This window comes from Hyposmocoma kahamanoa, unplaced genomic scaffold (assembly GCF_003589595.1).
Source record: "Hyposmocoma kahamanoa isolate Upper Pololo Valley unplaced genomic scaffold, ASM358959v1 102, whole genome shotgun sequence".
Lineage (NCBI taxonomy): Eukaryota > Metazoa > Arthropoda > Insecta > Lepidoptera > Cosmopterigidae > Hyposmocoma > Hyposmocoma kahamanoa.
The window spans coordinates 298,810-322,066 of record NW_020653337.1 but is presented as its reverse complement, the minus strand read 5'-3'; the positions used below and the strand labels follow the sequence as shown (position 1 = coordinate 322,066).

The window sequence follows — 23,257 nt, the reverse complement described above, 5'->3', positions numbered from 1 at the left end:
GCATCACATATGAGGCATGGCCCTTCATAAATGTAAGCGTTAAACAAAATTTACACGTATAATCTAAATGATCTTTATTTACTTACACGTATGAAACACAAAAATTATGACAATTATAGAGCATGTGGTACCGGATAACTTTTTAACCAGTGTTGCCAGATTGTCACTGACAAAATAAAACATAAAAAATAATTATCAAAAATAATTATTCGTTTTTTACTAATAATTAGTAAAGTCTATTACAATAGTGTTGTAATAAAAAATATTTGTATTCCATATTATGTTGTTTCAAGTCTTAAACATAGAACTAAAGAGGTTGTGTATTTATTTAATATTTATGTGCTTTGTAACGTAAGTCATTCGTCATTAAAACTTATATTTACTAACAAACATCTAAAGATCTATCCACACTAATCCGGGCCGTGCCCGGGCTGTGGACGGGCCGTGCTCCGTCAAGGGCTCAAAAAAATATCGTTGTGCATATTTTGTATGAACTCGTTCACACATGTCCGTGTCCGGGCCGGGGCCGGGACGTGCCCGCGATTCATACAAACTAGCACGCCCCGTCCACGTCAAGGGCACGGCCCGGATATGTGTGAATAGTCCTTTATTTTTTTAAATTGCATAGGTGTTTTACAAAACAACGGGTTACATTTAAAAATACCAAAATATTTTCCATAAATATTTTGCTGATTGAGTATTGACCGGATGAATGACCGGAGGTGAGTATTACGCGAGACCGCTACGCACCGCGCTACTAAAATAGTAATTTTAATGTGGCTGAATACTGGCAACAGTTGTCATTGTACTCTGATTTTTTATCAGACAAAGAAATAAAGTGAGATTTTTTTAACACTGTTTTATTTTACTTTCAATGTAGTTTTTTCGCAAATGTATTAAAAAATGTCGTTTGATACATGTGCGGATTTGCCATTTTCACTTGTCTCGAGCCTTGACCGTCGCCTCTGGCTCGGGCCAAGAAGCCTCGAGACTCGTGAATAATGACTAACTTTCCGCACTTGTATTAAAATAATTATTATATTATTGAAGGCACCAAGTAAAGAACTCACATGTGCGTGTATCACATGTGGGGCATTTGGGAAAAATGAGAAAATGGGAAGGGAGTTTATGGAAATGATTTTTCCATCCATAAATGTATTAATATAATATATAAATTCCAATGTATTTGGAAAATAAAAAAAATGCACGTGAGGGTTAAATTTCTGATGTCTAGTTACACAGGAAACGTGTCATCCACCTCTACCTTAATCAACGTCAAACAGTTATTTTTTTTTAATTCTCTCCGTTAAGGAAAAGACAAAGCCATACAGACAAGTCTGGGTGCCTTGTTTATTTTATGGCAATAGTGCATTGACTTTTTGCCAATGTCAATGCAAAGGATTTTAAGGGAAAGAGTAGGAATAGTCGCGAGATTGGAATAACCTCAGTACAGAGTACTAGACAAACCAATATCAACAGTTCGTGGAATTACATCTATTGCCATATTTTATTGAAATCGGTTACTGGAAAGTGCGCGAAACCGGATTTATCCTATGGGATGAATTCGGGTTCGCGCAAGGTTTGAAGAAAATATTCAACCTCTAAAATCAAAATCAAAATAATCTTAATTTCACGGGTAAGCATTATTACACTTGAAATCGTCACATTGGTTAAACTCCACCGCTCAATCGTAAGGCACCTTAGAGTTTCTTGCTCATTCTTGAATTGGGGAAGATTCCCCTGAGAAGAATGAGCAAGAAACTCTAGGGGTTGCTCTTTGTAAATAACATTTGTACATATTTAATATTTACAATATATTATATTTTTGTTTTCAAACATCAGAGATCGTGAATATCTCCATGAGCTAAATGGGCTACTGCCACGGATTTTTGTCATCCAAGTACGCAGAAGTTGTATAATGACCTTTAGTATAAAGTTTTTGTTTCATTATGGTTTTAAACATTGTGAAAGGCAAATTTTGTATATCAACCGAAATCTGGTTATAAAAGCGTATACATTACCCTTAAATGAATTTGTGTCTTTGTGAAGACGACTATCAAGAACAGGTAGTTTATTTTTATTCCTCGTATTAATGTTATGTCTGTCACTATTTTTCATAAATTAATTCCTATTCTTCTTAACATAAATTATATTTTCATAAATGTACTGTGAGGCTAGTGTAAGAGTGTTAATTTCCTTAAACATATCTCTCGAAGATACTCTGGGGCCCACATTGTAAATTGCCCTAACTGTACGTTTCTGCAGAACAAAAATTCTATTGATATCGGCGGCATTACCTCGAAGCAAAATGCAGTATGTCATTAGACTGTGAAAGTAGCTGAAGTAAACCAATCTAGCGGTGTCGACGTCTGAAAGTTTCCATATTTTTTTAATCGCGTATACTGCAGAGATGAGTCGTTTTGATAACTTACTTATATGTGGACCCCATTGCAATTTAGCATCTAACGTTATACCTAAAAATACAACTTTATCCATTAGGTTCAATTTTTCGTTTCTGACTACAATGTTCGTAACCGTCTTTCTAACATTGGATAATGTAAAGAAGGATGACGACATCCCGTGTATTTTATCACGCAGTGTTTTTGACGACGTGTATTATAGAGCAATTCATTTTCAAAGCATCAAAAAAGCTAATTGAGTACAGCCTGTAGAAATTGGGGGTTATAAACTTGATATAGGTTATGTTTATTACATTGTACTTGATTACGCTTCAGCTTTTGTTCCTTGTAGCAGAAAACAACAAGTTTTCAGTTTGTTCCTAAAAATCATAAAGAACTTGCTGAATATTCCTAAATTTGCCAAACTCTGCCACATCTCATACAACGCTAACATGTTCTGTCGCAATGAAAATTAAATCTGTCCAAATGTCAGAAATCTGCCAGAAATGGTCACACTGAATCACACTAGAACTCTACTCAATGCTCAAGTCAGGACTTGAGTATGATTCAAAGCACTAGAAATCACACTCAAGTCCTTGCCATTAGGGTCGTATTTACAGTGCTTGAAATCATACTCAAGTCTGCTCAAATCCTCTCCTGCTCCTACTTAATGCTCTAGTCATATAAGTCTTCCCATGCATCAAATGTATATTTCATCAACTCAACACCAGCATCGGTTGTAGAGCGACCCCGAATGATACAAAATTGTTCAGGAGACATTAAGTTATTACAATAAAAATGTGCACACATCTGATTTAGAATAATTTTTCAAATATTTTACTGAGAGTAGTAGTGAAATAGGTCTGAAATAGGTGTCTGAATACTACCAGATTTAAAATGTGGTATAACTTCACTTTGCTTCTTGAGGTCAGGAAACACACCATCATCAACACATGAAGTAATGCGCAATACAATCAACTATAGAACTAATTACTCTGATTGGAAGACTACCAAGGTCAGCAGTATTTTTTTATGTCAATAGACTTAAAGGCTTATTATATAAGGCATATAAGGCAATAGACTTAAATGTCGTTTGGAAATACATGACGGAACCCCAGAGACGGAATATTTTCTTCAAATTTACCCTCTCACTCTACTTAGAGGCGCCTTTTTTCGAAAAAAGAAATCATCAACATCGGTTCATAAATCGTTATCGTGTAACATACATAAGAAAAACAGTCGAATTGAGAACCTCCTCATTTTTTTGAAGTCGGTTAAAAAAGTGATTAAAGGAGTTGCTAATTATTACAAACATAATAAAGTTTACATATTAATAATATTTTAATAACACTAACAAGTTTACATGGACGTCCTGTTAAATAGGACAAACGAGTAGGAATTGGAACTTTCAAGGCTAGGAAAGAGGAACGATCATAGCAGGAGCAGGAAAGAAATATGTGATTGAGGTCTCCCGTATCATTTCCACATTCTCACTAGTCGCTGTTCAAAGTCAAAGTCAAATAATTTTTATTTCTTATGTTAGCAAATTACACTTGAAATAGCCATAGTGATTAAACTCTACTACTCACTCGCAAGGCAGATTACCCTGAGAAGAATGAGCAAAAAATTTTAGGCGTTGCTCTTTGTTCCACAGCGCCCTTCAGGGCGCGAGGCACGCCCTGAAGGTCGCAATAGGGCGGGCCAAGGACTCTGCGAAAGAGGAGTTCTTGGCCACCCTGGACACAGACCCATGGGGGAGGCCGTACAAAGTTGTGCGCAACAAAATGTACGGCGCATCTCCCATGGAGTCACTGGAGCTGGATCTCCTCAACCGGGTGGTGGAGGGCCTTTTCCCCGAACCGCAGCCCTTCACCCCACTGGCCACGGTGCCCCCAGAGCAGACGGGGGGCAGACTGAGGAAAACCCGGAAATCACCGAGGGGGAGTTGGATTGGGCGGTGGGGCGGCTGCGTGGGCGGAAGAAGGCTCCCGGCCCGGACGGGTCACAAGGACGAGTCCTTCGCATTGCCCTGAAGCATCTCGGGACCCGCCTCAAGCATCTCATGTATGACTGCTTGAGGACGGGGTTGTTCCCGAGATGCTGGAAGGAGGGAAGGCTCGTCCTGGTGCCCAAGTCGGGCCCACCTGCGGACTCCCCCTCGGGGTTCAGGCCCCTCGTCCTGCTGGACGAGGTGGCAAAGATCCTGGAGCGAATCATCGCCTCCAGGATCAACGAACACCTGAGGGGGACAGGCCCCGATGTGTCGCAGCGGCAGTACGGGTTCAGGGCTGGACTCCCCACCCTGGATGCCCTGGAGTCGCTGCGACACATCGTGGAGGAGAGTAACGGCGAGGGGGAAGGCGTGGTGGCTATGTCGTTGGACCGGCGATGGAACTTCGGGGAGCATTTCCGGCAACTTGCTCCCCGAATAGTGGGCGCCGCATCGGCAGGCTCCTGCCCAACCTCGGGAGGCCGGGAGCCCCATGCAGAAGGCTATACGCCGGGGTGACTCGGAGTATTATAGCCTTATACGGGGCTCCCATTTGGAGTGGGGCCATATCAGCGGCGACGAAGGCAGAAAGAGTGGAAAGAGGGCTTGGTGGATCCCCCCTATGGCGCTCGTACCATAGAGGCGATCCGCCCTGTCGTCGTAGAGTGGGTAAACCGGTCCCACGGGCCACTGTCGTACCACCTTGTGCAGGTGCTGACCGGGCACGGCTGCTTCGGTCACTACCTGCACAAGGTGGCGAGGAGGGAACCGTCCCCGTCGTGCCACGAGTGCGGCGCTGCGGATGACACCGCGCAGCACACCTTAGAGGTGTGTAGCCGGTGGGATGAGCAGCGTCGCACTCTGACGGGGACTGTAGGGCAGGACCCCTCGCTGGTTGCCGCCATGCTCGAGAGCGAGGAGTCCTGGGAGGCGGTGGCCTAATTTTGCGCAGAAGTTATGTCGCAAAAGGAGGCCGCGGAGCGGGTGCGCGAGGACGCAGCGGACGCGCACCCGCTTCGGCGCAGACGTACGGGGAGAAGGCGAAGGCAGTTCGCTGCTCGCCTGATCCCCTAGTGAGACCAGCGGGCTCTGGACAGGGACTCCGGAGCCTGCATTGCACGGCCTCACTCGTCTGGGGGGGCGGGTCGGAGAACAACCGACTCGCCCCTCCGTTGGCGCGGGAGCCCTGGCGTAAGCTAGGGCGGCCGGGCGGCGTCGTGGTGAATGTTCACTGATCCCACGGCGCCGACTCAACCGGCGAGAGGGAAACCCGGGGGGGTTTTAGTGGGGTAGGCCCTCCAGCCTGGAGGGAGAGTCCCCACATAACCCCTGAGTCTCCCTGGGCTCAGGGGTATCCATAAAGATTTCCCCCCGTCAAAAAAAAAAAAAAAAAAAAAAAAAGGGTGCAGTGGCAGTGCCCTTTGAGCGGCACTGCAACTGTTAAGCACAGGCGTCACGCTTACCAGCAGGCGCACGACTTGTTGGTCCCGTCACTAAGAATTGAAAAAAAGAACACCGATTTGACAAATAGTTTTACCTTTAGCCTCCAGTTACACAATGCGAAAGTTTTCATGCGGCCGCCGCGCGGTAACCGCCCAGCTATCACACTTTCACGGACATTAATGGCGAATCTGAATTCTATTTACTAGGCAACAACATTGAATTCCTCGGAATAATACAACCGCGCGGTCGCCGCGCGGATGCCGTGTAGGCTAAAGGCAAGTCGGCTTCGCCTGCGCGTTCTGGGCGCAGCGGGGGGGGTGCACGGCGCTGTTATTGAATTTAAGGGCGCGTTCAAACTAGTCGCTGTTATCCGCGCTGCAGCAGCACTGCAGCCGCGCGGCGGCCGCGCTACTGCCGTGCGATTGTTACTTTTCATACAATTTCGAGAAGCGCGGCGGCAGTCGCGCTGCTGCAGCGCGGCTAACAGCGGTTAATTTGAACGCGCCCTAAAACGTAAATGATAATCTCACAGAGCGTACGTGCGGCGAACGCACGAAGAAATTCGTTTAATATAAACGCGTTTTAGTTTTACTTAAATTATATCAAGACATTACATAATTTCCAATCCAAGTTCTCCGTGGAAAAAATGTTTTGTTATCAATTTTATCAAATAAAAGTTTACTATATAAAAACACAAAGTTGCTTTTTATTTTTTGCATGACCAATACGCTGTCCTTCAGTCATTAGCTTGTATTGCCAGTGCACTACGATGTTCAACAACATCAGAAAACTATTGACACATTCCATCCTGCAATTTATTTTTTTAGTAGGAAGGAACGTTAGTAAAAATGGCAACACTTTATAATAACAAACAAACTGGGATTCGCTCTGGACCTTTTGGAGGGAAAAGTGTCGTTTTTATTTTGACTTTCAATTATTTTGTGAAATCTAGTTTAAAGTGGAATAGGATAGTGCTATTGTGCCTTAATCGAAGATTAAAACGCGAAATCATACGAATCTCGAACTAAAATACCCGTATCGGCCCGTTTTAAGGAATCCCGAGTCAATCCAAGCACGCCGCCTCAAATTGCCTATCCTCTTTGTGGCGGCCATATTTACGGAAACATATTTAAACTTCATGTTTAGGCTGTTTGCTTTGCCAAAGCCTTCATTAAAAAAAAAAAAAACAAACAAACTGTCAGCTGTCAGTCTGTGTTTTCGCGTTGTGGAGTGCATTTTAATTTTTATTAAATTAATGAATTTAATCGAATTACGTGATCAAATTTGTAAAAAGATTAATAAGTGAAATTATTTTATTGATTAAACATGTTAGTTCTGTTCGAAACCCCGGCAGGGTATGCAATTTTCAAGGTACACACAACACGTGTTGATTCTAACCTCTCTGTCGCTGTATTTTTGTAATCAATGATAGTATATAGTAAAACCATGTTTGGACCAAAACCAAGTAAAGTTTTATAAGTCATTTTTGAGGTGTATGTATATTTCTCCGTATGATACCGAAACCCATTGAGGAGGTATTGTCGTACCTAATGTGTATTCGGTTTCATCACAACGTGTGGATGTACAGATTTGTTTGTGGATATGAAACTTTGTAGTCCAGTTAAAGTATCGTTGTGATTGATCTTTTTCAGGTTAATGAAGTTTATTTTGTTGTTTCAGTTGCTGGACGACTCTAAGTTATCCCAGATTGATGATCTGTATCAGGAATTCAATACTCCAGAGGGAGCTTCTTCTGTGTGAGTGATTTTTTTAATAAACTGAGCTTAACTAGCAATGTAAAATAAACTATTATACCCGCTTTGCACAAGCATACATATTGTCTGTTTCAACCCATTATATGACAAAAGTAAACAATCCAGTTTGGTTAAAAATACTTAAGCAATCACTCAATAAATGGAATAAGTAACATTTCACATATATATATATATTGAAGATTTCGACTGGATATCTCATACAATTTCCTAACAACATTCATTTGAATATCATGTTAAAATTGTATTTGAAAAATGCTAGTCTAAAAGTGAGGTTATTTTTGAAATGTAGAAGTATGAATAGTCTGGTTGCATAGTGCTGTACAGAAAAAAAAACATTCAGTCCATTCAATTACGGTTTTTCTAGTAGATTAGTAAATTGAAAATTTTAATCATTATCAAACGTGTATCTAAGTGTAAGGATTTGAACGAGGATTTAAAATGAAGATATTGAAAATTTTAAATTTCAATATCGAAATACGAAATACGATTTTATAGGTTATGTAAGAAAAAACACAAGTGTATTATTATTAGGGTGGTTTCATTCGGGGCCTATGCTGCTCCTCATTACTGCGACCATAAACTGATCTATGGTTTTCACTACTAATTATAGTTTAGAGTCAAGGCCATTAAAGAACTGAAATACTTTCTTTTCCACCTTGTGGCAGAATCTTTTTTTTAATGTTAAGTGTTGGGACAAACAAGTGGCATGCCTGATGGTACGCTACACGCCCGTCTATAACAGTTGCAGTGTCACTCAGAGTATTAAATTGCAAAGATCTGAAGGGCACTGCGCCCATCACCCTAGACATAAGTTGACAAGTCTCATGTGCCTGTAATTTCACCAGTACCCTTATCCTTCAAAATTGGAACATGGAGCATTAATAAATGCTGACATTACAGCTTGGTGGCAGAAATAGGCAAGGTGGCAGGACCTGCTTGGACGAACTCTTTCACAAGGAGCTCTACTACTAAATCGACACTTTTACAACCAAACTCCAATAGCAATGTTTCAATTGAAATTTTTGAAGTATATAATATGGACTGTAAGCATTGTGCTTTTCTTTTATGATGTTGTAACTCTTATTAGAAGTTCTGTCCTGAGCTCTGGTGTTTTTTTTGTTACAATATATTGTATTTTATCTATATATAATAATAGGTTATGTGCTTCAGCAAAAATGATAATCAAATTATAGAGTCTATTGACAAACTCAGGATAAGGGAAAATTTACAAAACTTAAAGAAATCGATTCATTAAATTTATTCAATCAATTTGCAGTTGGCAGTACAATTGGGCATCACTAAACATTCTATGTTGGGATCAGTGACCTGTTTGTTTACTTTTTCCATATAACGGATTGAAACGAAGCATACATGCATTCATACACTTTATCACGTTTGTCTCGCATTGGGAAAAGTAAGGACTTCGGACCTTCACTCCTCCACTCAGTCTTTTCATATTCAACTTTTTATTCCTGCTTTGTCCTAGAGAACATCTTCAACTTGGTTGAGATTGAAGATGTTCTCTAGTTTTGATGTTCTAGATTTTACATGGACCTATTATTTAGGAGAGTCATGCAAATAGTCATCTTAGTGAATAGTATTATACTATTTTCCAAAATAATAATACTTTTCTTTCAACTAATACTCAAGTTGTGTATGAAAATTTAATTTAATTGTTTAGAACTGTAGATTATATATTGTGCAAAATAAATGAATATATTGATAGATACTTTATGTGTATAGTAAGTTTTTTACTAGGTATAAAATTGTATCTATACTACATTTTGTTTACATTTAATTTTATTTACAGAGTGAAATTAAAAAATTTTGTAAAATTTGAGGATACTACAGAAGCATTAGCTGCTACAACAGCAGCTATTGAGGGTAAAATCTCAAAGCCATTGAAGAAGGCTCTTAAGAAATATGTTTGTAAAGAAATGCAGGACCAACTATTAGTAGGAGATTCTAAACTTGGCAGTGCTATAAAAGAAAAGTTTGATTTACAATGTGTTTCAAATACAAATGTTCAGGAGTTACTAAGATGTATACGTTCTCAAATGGACAGTCTTCTAGCTGGATTGCCAAAAAAAGAAATGACCGCAATGGCCCTAGGTCTGGCTCATTCATTGTCCAGATACAAGTTGAAGTTCTCCCCAGATAAAATTGACACTATGATAGTTCAAGCTCAGTGCCTCTTAGATGATTTAGACAAAGAATTGAATAACTACATCATGAGATGTCGTGAGTGGTATGGATGGCATTTCCCTGAACTTGGCAAAATTATTACCGACAACACTTTGTTTGTGAAAGTTGTAAAGTTAATTGGAACTAGAGATAATGCATCTCAAACAGATCTGTCAGATATTTTGCCAGAGGACTTAGAAGAAAAAGTGAAGGAAGCAGCTGAGATTTCAATGGGCACAGAGATTTCTGATGACGACATTATGAACATTCAGAACTTGTGTGATGAAATTATATCTATAACGGATTACAGGACTCATTTGACAGATTATTTGAAGGCTCGCATGATGGCTATGGCTCCAAACTTAACAGTGTTAATTGGGGAGCATATTGGGGCTCGTTTGATTGCACATGCTGGTTCATTGATGAATTTGGCAAAACACCCAGCTTCCACAGTACAGATTTTTGGTGCAGAGAAAGCATTATTCCGCGCATTGAAGACAAAGAAGGACACTCCAAAGTATGGGTTGATATATCATGCGCAGCTGGTTGGACAGTGCAGTACTAAAAACAAAGGGAAGATGTCCCGAATGTTGGCAGCAAAGGCAGCTCTGGCTACCAGAGTGGATGCATTTGGTGAGGATGTTGGATTTGAGTTAGGAGCTGAGCATAAAGTGAAGCTAGAGAACAGACTGCGGCTGCTGGAAGAGGGCAACTTGAGGAGAATCAGTGGCACTGGAAAGGCCAAAGCTAAATTTGAGAAATATCATAGTAAATCGTAAGTATTTTTCTCTTTCTTTTTAATTTAATTATAGATAGTGGCTACATCAGTGATTGGAGATTTTTTTAAATATTTTCGTGACAGTAGTTTTAGGTGTTTTATTTTTCTATGTTTAAATTTAACTATACATAGTTATAACATATTCGGAGGAACACTTTAATCATAAAAAATTGAAGGTGATTTAAATTTTACTTCGTAAGCTCATCTATGATGTTGTTTCGTAACTATTGTATTTGAGGTCAAATTGTATCCGTACTCAGGTCAGTTTGTTTGCACCGTTATCCATATATGCATATAGCGATTTTCTTAGAATTCGCTGAACGTACTCAAAAATGTTTAAATCACGCATGCGTCCACCCTTAGCACTCGATCCCACTAACTAAGTGTGTGTGTTGGGATGCGGCCCGCGGCGCCCATTTCCCCGTGATTACTCCATCGCAGCTCTGCGCAAGTACATTTATTGTGCAATAGTATGGTTTATAAAACTGACATTCTTTTACATACCTAACGGAGTTGGAAGGTTATTCCAAATTTTCGATGCGGTGGCGTATTTAAAACAGCCCCAAAACCCTATTGTTTTGCGCTTAGGGATTAGTAAAAGTTTTTCTGCTCGACTACGTGTCTTCCCAGTTTTAAGCAAACATTGCAGTTTCCATGTAAATGGACGGTGGAGCTAGTTAAGATTTGTGAAATGCGAAACACTCGCTCCTGTTATGCCATTGCCGGGAGCGACAACATTACGACATTAGGTGTTGTATTCCATTTACGTTCAGTTAATGTTACGTTCAGCCACGTTCCATTTGAAATAAATAACTGTCGAAACGAGGTTTATAAATTAAATGAGCTGTTTGTAGTTCGCAATGTCACTCCGACTTACTTAGAATATATATATAAATACTATATAAATACTACCCTAGCCGTCGTCGTCTGCGTGCATACATAGTACGGACGCGATCGGAAATTCGCAAGATTCGCGATACTCGCGTCCGTATGAACCGATGCGAAACGCGCAACGTCGTTTCGCTCTTACGTTCAAGGATCTAAACCTTTTTCTAACCGCCTTAAAGCGATCTGCTTTAATAAGTGTGGTGACTCCTTTAATTTCTTATAAAATGAATTGTAATTTCATTTAATAACTTTGTACATTTTTATTATTTTGACCTATTAATGTTGTTTAATTCTGAGCTGAATAAATTTGTGCTAGGATTATTAAAGTTTCTCTTGATTACAATTGTGAACTTGACGTGTTTAATTAAACTTGTATTGAAAATAAAAATTAAACGTTTGTGTTTCTTCTAAATTCCTTATTTGAAATATTCGATGTGTAAGCTATTGTTAGTGAAAATAAGGCCAATAAAGGTCAAAGGTGACTTTGCTTTACTCGTAACAGCAATTGTCTCAATACTAGTATTTTTAAAGTTCATGACATATCAATCAATTGATGATGAAAATTATTTCATTCTTACGTAAGCTATTTCAGCTGTAATTCGTTTTTGTGCTCCTTTGCCGTTGGACTTGTACATATGATAAATGAAAAAGTTGTGATCTCTATACATTACATTGGACCTCGAGAAACTAAGGGAAACACTTAATCATAATAATTTGGTTGGTAATTGAGCCGATTAGATGTCTGGTGAATTGTTTGTGCATGTTCGGGTATGCTACGCTGAGTGAGCAGTAACCAAAAACTTATTCTTTGTCATAAAATGTTATATATAATTTGTAGGGAGGTGTTTCAATATCCGACGGGCAGCGACAGCACGCTGGGGAAGAAGCCCGTTAAGAGAGAGCACTCGCCCGAGGAGGACGGAGGCACCTCCTCCAAGAAGATCAAACTCGAAGATGGCGCTAATGATGTGAGTTTGACATTATTAGCAAAAATATAAATAGAAACACAATATGCAAAGAAAGTAACTAAGATGTAAAATAATAATTAATAAAAACGTTACATTAATGGCTTCACAGTTAACACGTAATTAAAATTAGTGAATAAAATGGTCACCTATCACAAACTCGAATTTCTTTTTTCCGAATTTCATTACTCCGAAAATGGTTCGATTTTTTTTCATTGGTTCGTGATGACAGTTTTGGTATAAATTTGCAACACAGAAACGTCTTACAGCAGAAGTATCGGGGGTCCGAAAACCTATTATTAGAATAATTATTACACATTCGTATTCTTTGGGCAGAACTTTGTTTGGTCTAATCATGTTTGTTATACTATCTGTTTTCCATACAATTTAGATTGCTGAAAATTCGTTTCGACAAAATTATTATTCTTAGATAAAATTGTACCGCCATACAATTTTACCGTACAGTTCTAAAATTCTGGACTGTACTGTGTTAGCTGGTGCACAGCAAGTTCACTTACGTAATTTTCGTCGTACCATTCTGCTATATTTTTGCTTTGCAATTTTAGGTCCAGCATTTGATTATGGCGTCCAAGTGAGCATTAGCTGTTGTTTATTATTACCGGTAACAGCGGCATTATCACCGGCGAAACGCACTGCTACCGGTATCGTTTTGCCACTTACTTTTTCCTGAGTTCTTTCGCGTATTTTCTGTATGTCGAATTCTTTAAAGGTATTAAAGATAAGACGCTAAACGCTAAAGTGAACAACCATGTTTACTTCCTGTTGGATTTCAGCAATTCTAAAAATAATAAAATTTATCTCAACACATTAATAAATCAATATAAATTACACAAACAGTTGTGTTATATGAGACAGAAGGACGTCAAAAAGTTTTGTACTGTAGTGCAGCACAGCAAAATTATGGAGTGTTTTAGGACGTCGTCGCTGATATTCCGCTACAGCCTGCTATGTTAAAAAAGAACGAACACAAACTTTTAACTTATTCGCCTTGAGATGGCCATCCACAGTAAATTAATAAATAGTGAATAATTCTACATAAATCATGAAAAATAAAATCAAAAAACTACGGACACCTTTTGGTAATGTCATTGTGGTCTATTTTTTAACCGACTTTAAAGAAGGAGGGGGTTCTCAATTCGACGGCATTTTTTTTTGTATGTATGTTAATAATAATAATATCGTTTATTGCAAAACATGTTGTTACATTTAGGTCTTATAGTAGTTGGTAAAGTATCAAACATGTACCCTGTAAGGGCGCTGCAATGTCAATTTTTAACATATATGTACATTATTAATTATAATATTACAATGAAAATAAATAAATTTAAGCAAATGTATTCAGAAAGTCAAATGATTTAATTTTAAAAATGTTACGCGATAACTCCTTTTCCTTTGTGAACCGATTTTGACGATTCTTTTTTTGTTGGAAAGAGGGTACCTCAATATTGGTCCCATTTAAATGTGAAGAAAATATTCCACCTCTAAGGGTGGCAAACTAGGGGATGAATCCGGTTTCGCGCACTTTTCGAAACCGATTTCAATAAAACTTGTCAAATAGATGTAATTCCACGAACGTTTGAATTCGATTTTTAGTAGATAGAGGTAGTACTCTGTACTGATCAATGAGAATAACAGACTTGCAATAAGTTCAATATTTTAAATAATTCAATTGAAGTTGTATTTCTTTAAGTGTTTATTAGAAGTTAAGGGTGACATGCGAAATAGAATATGTGCGAGTAAGTTGTCATGACTTTATACAAGAAAAAGGTAACTTATACCGTTGATTAGACGCAAATTATCTTAATTCTAAAGCAGCTAGATCAGTGGTGATTCGACAGAAAGATCCACAGAATTGATTGTTACTCATAGTGTACCCAGAGCCATTACCATACCTTTTGTACAACGTTTTTTTCCAACATTCATTGCCCGTGGTCCTACTGCGTAGTCCTACTAGTAGTATCAAGGACAATATTTTTTGTCCGTGGTTCTATCAGTAGGACTATCCCACGCTAGGTGGGGTCGGCACAACACGTATCTTATTTGAATACGCGTTGTAAACGGAATTGGCATGGTGTTTTATGACCATCCGCTTGCCTGACGTCAACACTCCTGGGGAATACTCTGTTTAATATTAGTACTTTGTGCGTCCAGAGCCCCTTTCGCTATGTGCAGGGTGCACCGCGTGCAGGCGAGGTTGGCTTGGGGCCCTGGTGGAATACTTAAAATTTATAGTCTTATTTCACCCTAGACAGAGTTTGCTGGCCTGATCAGTCGCCATTCCAAAGTAGATATGATTTTGGGTTTTAAAGCCAGCTGCGGCGCTCTTCAGTGACAGTGACACGTACCATATAATATTTTCACTTAAAAGCGATACTTACAAAAATTATTTATAAAATATATTAAACAGCGCACGTCATTACAAGATTATATCTTCCATTTTTTTATGAACTGTTCACAGGCATCATCCTAGAGAAAAATTGTAGTTAGCTCAGAACCCCGATCAGTAGGTTCAATGCCCATACAATATAATCATTTCTTGCCCGTAGTCCTATTGGTAGAACCACGGACAAAAATATCGTCCTTGGTACTACTAGCAGGACTACGCAGTAGGATCACGGGCAATGAATCGTTCCCAAGGGTGTCACATTGACACAAGCTGGTTTCACATTTTTTACGAATAGTGCGAATTGAGAAAACATGACAGTCGCGCACAGGTTGTGGAAGATCATTTCGCACTTTGTCCCTGTGTAAACTTTGTAATCAAATTTTCAAATCAAATCATATTTGACTCCATATAAAATGTTATATATATTAATTATTTCTCACAGACGTCGCTGCGGCAAAAAATCGTTAAAAGCCTTAAACAAAGATCTGCAAAAAGCACATAGAAAAAAATTCGTAAGTTCCGCTAGTTCGTTTCGTGGCTTAATTGGCATTGCGTCTGGCACGGTTTGCTGGGAGGAGTTGGTTCGAATCCAGCCGTATCGAAGGATTTTTTTCTTAGTATTCGATCTTGCATTAATAAATATAACAAAGTAGTGCAGTAGCTTCACAAAAATAATTGGACACCATGGTGGTCAAATATCCTGACTTTCAATGTAGTTCTAAAATTTAATATTAACTTAAATTAATTTTCCTCAGGTTACACCCAAAAAGAAAGAAAAGACAGAGGTGAAAGAAGGAGCTCTAGAAGACGGCGCCCCGCCGGTATCGGAAAAGAAGAAGAAGAAAAAGAAGAAGTCATTAGAGGCTGCGCAAGCCGAGGCCGAGGTGGCCGAACCTGTTCCGGAAGCCGAAACCGAATCAAAGAGCGAGAAAAAGAAAAAGAAGAAACGTCAGTCCCAGGCTGAAGAAGAGTGAATGTACCGTTAGAGCCCACCAACTTTTACGTAAATTTCTTCATACACACTTGTGTATGTGGTTACTTTGCCAGTACCTAGTGGAGTGCTTAATTTGATTGTACAATTACTGAATAGAAAAGGGTTTAACAAAATATTTTTTTATCACTTACTTATAAGGCTGCTAACGGTTTGACTGCGTGTTTGCAGTTAATGCGTGACGTGGTAATCAATTTCATGCAGCCCAGACCACGGCTGCATGCAGTTGAAACCGTCGTCATTGCGATAGTAATTTTTCTTTTTTTTTGACAGTCAAATGAAAGTGACTACTACCGATTTTGTATTTTAACTTAAGTTGAATAAGTTAGCAAGTTAAGTTGAATGGTAAGAGGAATGTTGTAATAAAAAAATATACTCTCAAATTTATTTATTTTCTTTACCTTTCACCATCAAGCGTGTCGCGTGCTTACGGGTTTGTTTCTCCAAATTCAGGGAAAGTCACACGCTCCCTGCAAGTACAGTCGAGTTCCCAACCCTTAGATTTCGGCGTGCTACGCATGCAAACAGACTTATGTTGTCATCATTTAGTACTTACTTTTAGGACGTTCCTACGCGTCAATAATTTATTTGGAAAATTTGAAATTTTTTTTCGAATTTACATCGTGTATATTTGTTGTTTTTTTCAAACAAACCAAAACGGTCACGGCTGACAGATGGTAGAGTCATCAACCAGGTTATGCCTAAATATTAATGCAAACCAATCTATTTCCCACTGTTATGAAAGTTAAATTATATACATTATGTTTAATTTTCCAGAGACATAGATAACCTCCTTATCTATGTCCAAAGACCAAACCAATTTTTTGAAAGTACTGATTTGGAATTGCGTGACCAGTTTCGTAAGAGAATACACTTTATACTACACTCGCTGGTAGTCGTTTTCTCATATCATGAATTGGTAAATGATCCATCGTAACGTGACTGGTACGTGCACGACCACGGTAGTGCTAGCGGCTGGAAGTGGACCCGGACGTGGACACGGATGCACGCGGCGACGGGTCGTCGGATTCCGTCGCGAGCACAGACATATCTAGATAGACGTCACAAATGCAGCAATTTGTATGAAAACCAAGCGTGCCACATTTTTTGTACCCACTATGACGTCAAAAGCACTATTGAGTAATTAAAATCTCCTTCAACTCGCTCTAAATTGATTCATTGAACGGAATATGCGTGCCGCGTATTTGATCGATTCTAAATAGAATGTTCAAGTATTTGTTGATTACAAGTAGTCGTAATATTAATATAGTAGAAAAATACTAGAATAAGATAGTTAAGTCCTTTATTTTACTTATTTAAAAAAAAATTAAGACTAATTTTTAATCTAAAAAAATTAAGACTTATTTTTAATCGAGTTCAAGTATTAAAATTATTGTCCTTCCAATAAAATGAGCTTATTATACAACACATACATTTTGTGTAGGTACTTTTGTTCTTATTGATTACCTTACATAATGAAAACGCACGTCTCCATATGAACTGCGACTGCCTTAATTAATTTTACTACATAGATGTTTTTCTGTTGGTAATTGATCAAATTGATGAATGCCAAGAAAAATGAAAATGTTACTGCTGACAAAATATGGTAAAATCTTATTAATCAGAAGAGGTTTACTTAATAAAGGCCTCATGTGAAATTTTTGTGATTTGTTTATTATTTCTCGGATTTCTAACTCTCTCTCTACTACTAATCTCTGCATACTTGGATAGCATCTTAGGTGGGATAAACTAGACCACCTTCGTCCTCGAAAGCAACGAACTCATACGTATGACCAACTCCAGATTTTTGTAAAGACAGCGCACTGTTAATTCTTTGCTTTATATATTTTTTTATAACTCGTACTGCGTATCCGGCGATATATGTAATTATTTGCTCACTATATTCGGACATTCGAGTCAACGTGCTTAAAAAATTATCGACATTACAGATACTACTGATAATAGATACTACAAAACTGGAAAAAAACGAAACGTTACTACACGTCATAACAAAAGAGTTATAGAGAAAAGAGTTTTAAAAATAAATATACATCTTCTGATTACAAAATCACTTGCCCGGGGAAGGAAACGTTCCTGTTTACCCGTTTACCCACAGTTATGGTGCTTTTGCAGTGTATAATGGCACTATTACGCATTTTTCGCGTTTTCGACCGGTGTTTATCTACGATAAGGGTCGAGCGTGTTCTGAAGTGTAGCAGCGGCAAGTAAGTGAATGTCACTTACTTTGGGCACGCGAAGTACGTACACTTGCGGCGTCTATCTAGATATATGCCTGTGGTCGCGAGGGTCCGCTTCTCGCAGCGGACGTTCTTACGAATGTGGGGGAAAATGTGAATGAGCATACAGATTTAACGTTTACTTCGTTTTGAAAGTAATAAATGTCCACTTATCTCGTATCTTGAAAGTAAATTGTGCTTTCTCTTATTTAATTTTCATCCAATCTTTTTGTCTCGCGTACAAAAGAATAATTTTAGCAAATTGACATACAAAAATATTTTAGTGAAATTGCTAGCAGAGCCCCTATTTCCATATTTTAAGAGCATACTTAACCAAATGAGTGTCGGCTAATAGGATTGTCCTCCGACTGTTTCTTGAAAAGATTTTGGGATTAAAAGGAGCGCCTGCGGGATTACCGAGAGCAACGCTAAGTCGCGTCGATTATGCACAGGCGCTTCGGTAATCTTCATTTCAATGCACAAACACACGCTCATGTTTGTATCTACATACAAACTGCCTACCGTCATAGTCACGTGAAAATTCGTAGTTACAGAAAATACGTAGCCTCTGTCCACTTCAAGGGCACATAATGCCTAATAAGTACACAGGCAACAAGCGAAGTAACAGCTCATAAAGCGAAAACAATACTACCTATAGTATCAGTGTTGTACTAGCAAACGCAAATCTGCATTTATTTCCTTAGTTTTCTCTTAGCAGGTGTTATTTGTCTACAAACGGCCCTTTATTTACAAACTAACTTCGCAATAGTCAACTGTAGATCTGGAGTAAACACAGCAAAACGGCCAAGTGTCACTAACTAAATAAAAGTCGTACCGAGTTAAGTTGGCGGAGTAATAGAGTTAAGCAGTTGCTTTTTCATAAACGTTAATGGGCAGAACTGGAGTACGGCTTCAATTATATCGTATTCTATTTTCGAGTGTTATGTTAAATAATATCTCTCGATTGTTGTTGCTGCAGAGACTTGACTTCAATAATGTGTTTTGTATATACTATCTATTTCAGTATCTATTTCATACCTAATCGAAATTGTAGAAACTTTAAAACCTATCCCGCGAAATTGAAACCTCTATAGCATTTTATATTTACGATAGAAGTTATATATTCTTAGTACCTACTCGTTTGTGTATAGCTACTCGTATAGGTATTCATAATGTATAACTGTACGTATAAAATATTTCTTACCGCATCTATGAAACTGTACCTGTTATTGTCTGAACTTGGTCTTGAGAGAGGAGCTTGTGTAGTTACAATGTGACAAGTTGCGGCACTCGCCACACACGCCGCCCGCCGCTCGCCGGCGACAGAGCACAGGAGACTCCCAGTCTCAGTCACAACTTAGAGACGCCGAGTATTGATTACAGCTGTAGTGTTGCCGTTGTCGGGGGTTACGAGTCGCTTTGCCTTGCGGTTGCACTAATTTGTTAAATGTTCGCTCTTTGGTAACTTTCAGCAATCACTTTTGCAATGATAAATTATAATCATATATAATAAATAGCAGGAGGGCTGCGCCGAGTAGGTAGATAGATATATCTATGTATGTAGGGAATCTGGTTTTAAGGGTGACGTTTTAGTGTGTAGGTACACAGGGCTTCTTTAAATATAGAGTAAAGAAGATAACTGATGTAATTTTTCCCAATCTAATTAAAAATATTTATGCTCCAAGACGAAACAGTATCTAAATTGCCTTGGTAAATTAAAATAAATAAATCAATGTCAAACGGTACCTATTTAGAAGGTAGGTTCCCGTACACTAGTCCACTGGCTTATTTTTTCCAATGCGGTTATTGATTGTTGTATTAAAGAGAGGTAACGAGGCAAGTTCTCGGCTAGATGGAATCGTTCGGAGCGCCGAGCGCGCCGCTGGCAACGGCGTTGTCGTCATCGTTCGCTGGCGCCGGCGCCGCGTTTGTGTCCGTCGACAGAATGCTCTGTAACTTATTAAAACTTACACCAACTTGGATTACCACGGCATCCTGTGCTCATCTACGAATAATGTTCTTCATATTCGAGTAAAGTTTTTTAAATATCTTCCGGTTTTAACAAAAGTAGGCCACATTTTTTTTTGCTCAATAACATGCAACTGGAGCTTAAAGTTACAAATCCATAATTGCTTTCTTTGTGTTGAGTTTTACAAATTTCATCCATTTCTTTGATAATGCGCAGGGCTCAATTTACATTGCGGCGGAACGGAATGGATCGTGAATGCTTGAGAATGCTCGCGCAATCCGCGGAAGATTTTGGCTTGTATCTAGTTTGTACGTTACACAATTGACCATAAAGTTAATTATGATATGTACAATAACTTTACAAAAGTTCGCTTCCATTCGGTTCCGCCGCAATATAAATTGAGTCTAAGGCAGAGGAATGGAATACTATGGCAATAGAAAAACACGTAGTCGCTTGATGTCAGGTCACATTGTAGCCAAGCGTGCGTTTTATGTTCTAGAAAACTAGATTTCACTGCCGTAAATTATCAGGTGGACACCGCATATCCCAACGAGCTTTGTAAAATATAGGTAACGATGGAAATTTTTCCGTCGATTGTACGGTTACCAATCCTTACCAAATTTCGAAACAAAGACTAAATTGTAAGATGTTGTACGAGGAAGAGAACACTGGCCCGCAACAACGTGAGCGCACTCAAATACGGACTAACCTGGGCTGATCTCATTAACAATTTCACGAAATATCCCATGACCGAGCGCCACTGCACTACTATAAATTGGAACAAATGACGACAGATCGCTAAAACCTTTTTCAATAGATAGCGACTTATATTATAATTAACAACTTAAATTTCTGTCAGAAGTGTCAGGTAAGAAGAAGTATCTATATAAGACAGATTAGCTGAAGTATACTTACACATATGTAGTATTACATAGGGCGCACTATAAGTTTCCGGAACTGGCCACTTACATAAACAATTTTTAAAAGTAATTACAACACTTGAGAATGGATCTCTTTGGCTGTAGAATACAGTTTGTTTCATCTGACTGTCACTTCTTTTTACATCGTGGCGTCAGTTTAGAAATTGGCTCTCAGTGGATCCCACGCAATTTGACTGAGGCTCAAAAAACGGATCGCGTCACTTGGTACAATGCCATGTTTACCAGATTCAACGAAGGGGCGTCAAATTTGGTGCGGGTTATAGTAACAGGTGACGAAACACGGATTTATAGTTACGATTCCAAAATAAAGCAGCAATCGAACGTATGGGTCTTTCGAGATGAGCCGAAACCAACCAAAGTGGCGCGCGTGCAAGGTGCCTCTAAGCGGATGATTGCTTCTTTTTTTAATAAAACTGGACACGTGGCTACTGTTGCTTTGGAGAATCGTTGTACCGTGAATAGTGATTGGTACTCGACCATTTGTTTGCCGGAAGTTATTGACAAACTACGTAAAAATAACCGTAAACGCCGTATCATCTTGCACCACGATAATGCCAGTTCTCCCACGGCCAGACAAACGAATTTTTGAAGTGAGCAACGTTGACCTTATGAGCCATCCCGCGTACAGTCCCGACCTGGCACCTTGTGACTTTTATTTATTTCCAAAAATTAAGAACCAGTTACGCGGTTAACGATCTTCACCACCTGAAGAGGCTGTCGAAGAGTATGTAAAATATGTTGCAGAGATTGTCACGGAGGAGTGTCATAAATGTTTTCAAAATTGGTTCATTCGTATGAAAAAGTGCATTAACGCTAACGGAGAATATTTTGAGAAACAATAAATTCATTTCTGACCATTTATAGTATTTTTTTCTTATTCATTCCGGAAACTTATAGTGCGCCCCACGTACACATAATTATAAATTTTAAAGTTGAGTTGCTTCCATAAACAAGCTCGGCGAAGCGATTGAAACTGTCTGTGTACATTGTAGTGTTGTGTTCTTGTTATTCGCCTGTCCAGCGCTTACCAGGTCGACATGCCATTTGAGCAGTTCATCGGAAGCTTGACCGCTTAGTATCCGGCTGCCACCGCGGTGTCGCTACAAAGTGTACCTACGGACATACTTATTATGCATTATATAGGTATCTTGAACTTGTAACGAGAAAACTATTGCTAAGCCTGTGTCAAAGTCTATAAATTTTACAATTCTTCATTGGAATTGCGTTTAATGCCTTATTATGTAAACGGCAAAGCGTATTTAAAGACTAATATGAAAAATATGATAACGAATACTTCACCGAAGGCGGCGTCCTGGGGCTGGGGCATCGTGCATTAATAAAAAAGATATACATAATTAGAGTAATTAAATAATACAATCACTAACGTTGACTTTGATGTCATTTTGAAAAAAACATTAGGTAGTAGGTATATGTACATCTGAGTGAATATTCCATAAACATTGAGTTTCAATTTCGCTACACTATTACACATTGGTAAAGGTAAAATGTGTCTCCAAAGAAAGATCTAATAAAAATCGCACACATACGAGCATCTTCAACTCTTTACTTCGGAGTGAGCATGTGTTGTATTTGTATATTACTTACCAACATTAAAAATGTTCGTAACATCGGATGCTTACACGTGGAAAGACATTTAACTATCCTCTGAATCGTACAATCTATCTTATAGCGTAATTTATATTCCAAGTTTTTATTGGAACTTCCCAGGGAAATGAGAGCGTGTTCCAGATAAATAACATTACTTCTACGGGAAAGTTTATTATAATGCGAAAATGATTGATGATTTTTAGATGTAGGTACAAAAGCGAATATAAAATTGCGAACTTTACTGTGAGCACTGTAGAAGGTCGCTTTGGATGTAGACGCGTGTAATGTTAGGTGTTTTTTATACTATCTAGTGACGTGACGAACAAGTCGTGCGCCTGTTGGTAAGCCGCACGCTTGTTCATAACAGTTACAGTGCCACTCAGAGCTTTAAATCGCAAAGATCTGAGGGGCACTGCAATTGAGCCCTTCGCCCTGAGACATAAGTTGACAGGTCACATGTGGCAGTAATTTCACCAGCACCCTTACCCTTCAAAACCAGAAAACAGTAATGCTGACATTACTGCTTGGCGGTAAAAATAAGTAAAGTGGCAGTACTACCCTGGACGAACCTTTCATAGGGAGCTCTACTGTATTTTCAAACGAAACAAAGGAGTGGGAACATAACTTAGTTACGTTTATATTAGGGGTTAAAGTATGAAATTGCCGTTTTATTGCAATAGGT

At 38.8% G+C, this 23,257-nt stretch overlaps 1 protein-coding gene across 1 annotated transcript; it reads left to right on the top strand.

Annotated features, from left to right (window-relative positions):
• Positions 1-6,912: 6,912 nt before the first annotated feature.
• On the top strand, positions 6,913-16,198 carry LOC113234769 (nucleolar protein 58). Its single transcript, XM_026470245.1, has 5 exons — positions 6,913-7,203; positions 7,513-7,589; positions 9,418-10,566; positions 12,296-12,425; positions 15,585-16,198. The coding sequence occupies exons 1-5, from the start codon at positions 7,159-7,161 to the stop codon at positions 15,801-15,803; spliced, it is 1,620 nt and encodes a 539-aa protein (XP_026326030.1). The 5' UTR covers positions 6,913-7,158; the 3' UTR covers positions 15,804-16,198.
• Positions 16,199-23,257: the final 7,059 nt, after the last annotated feature.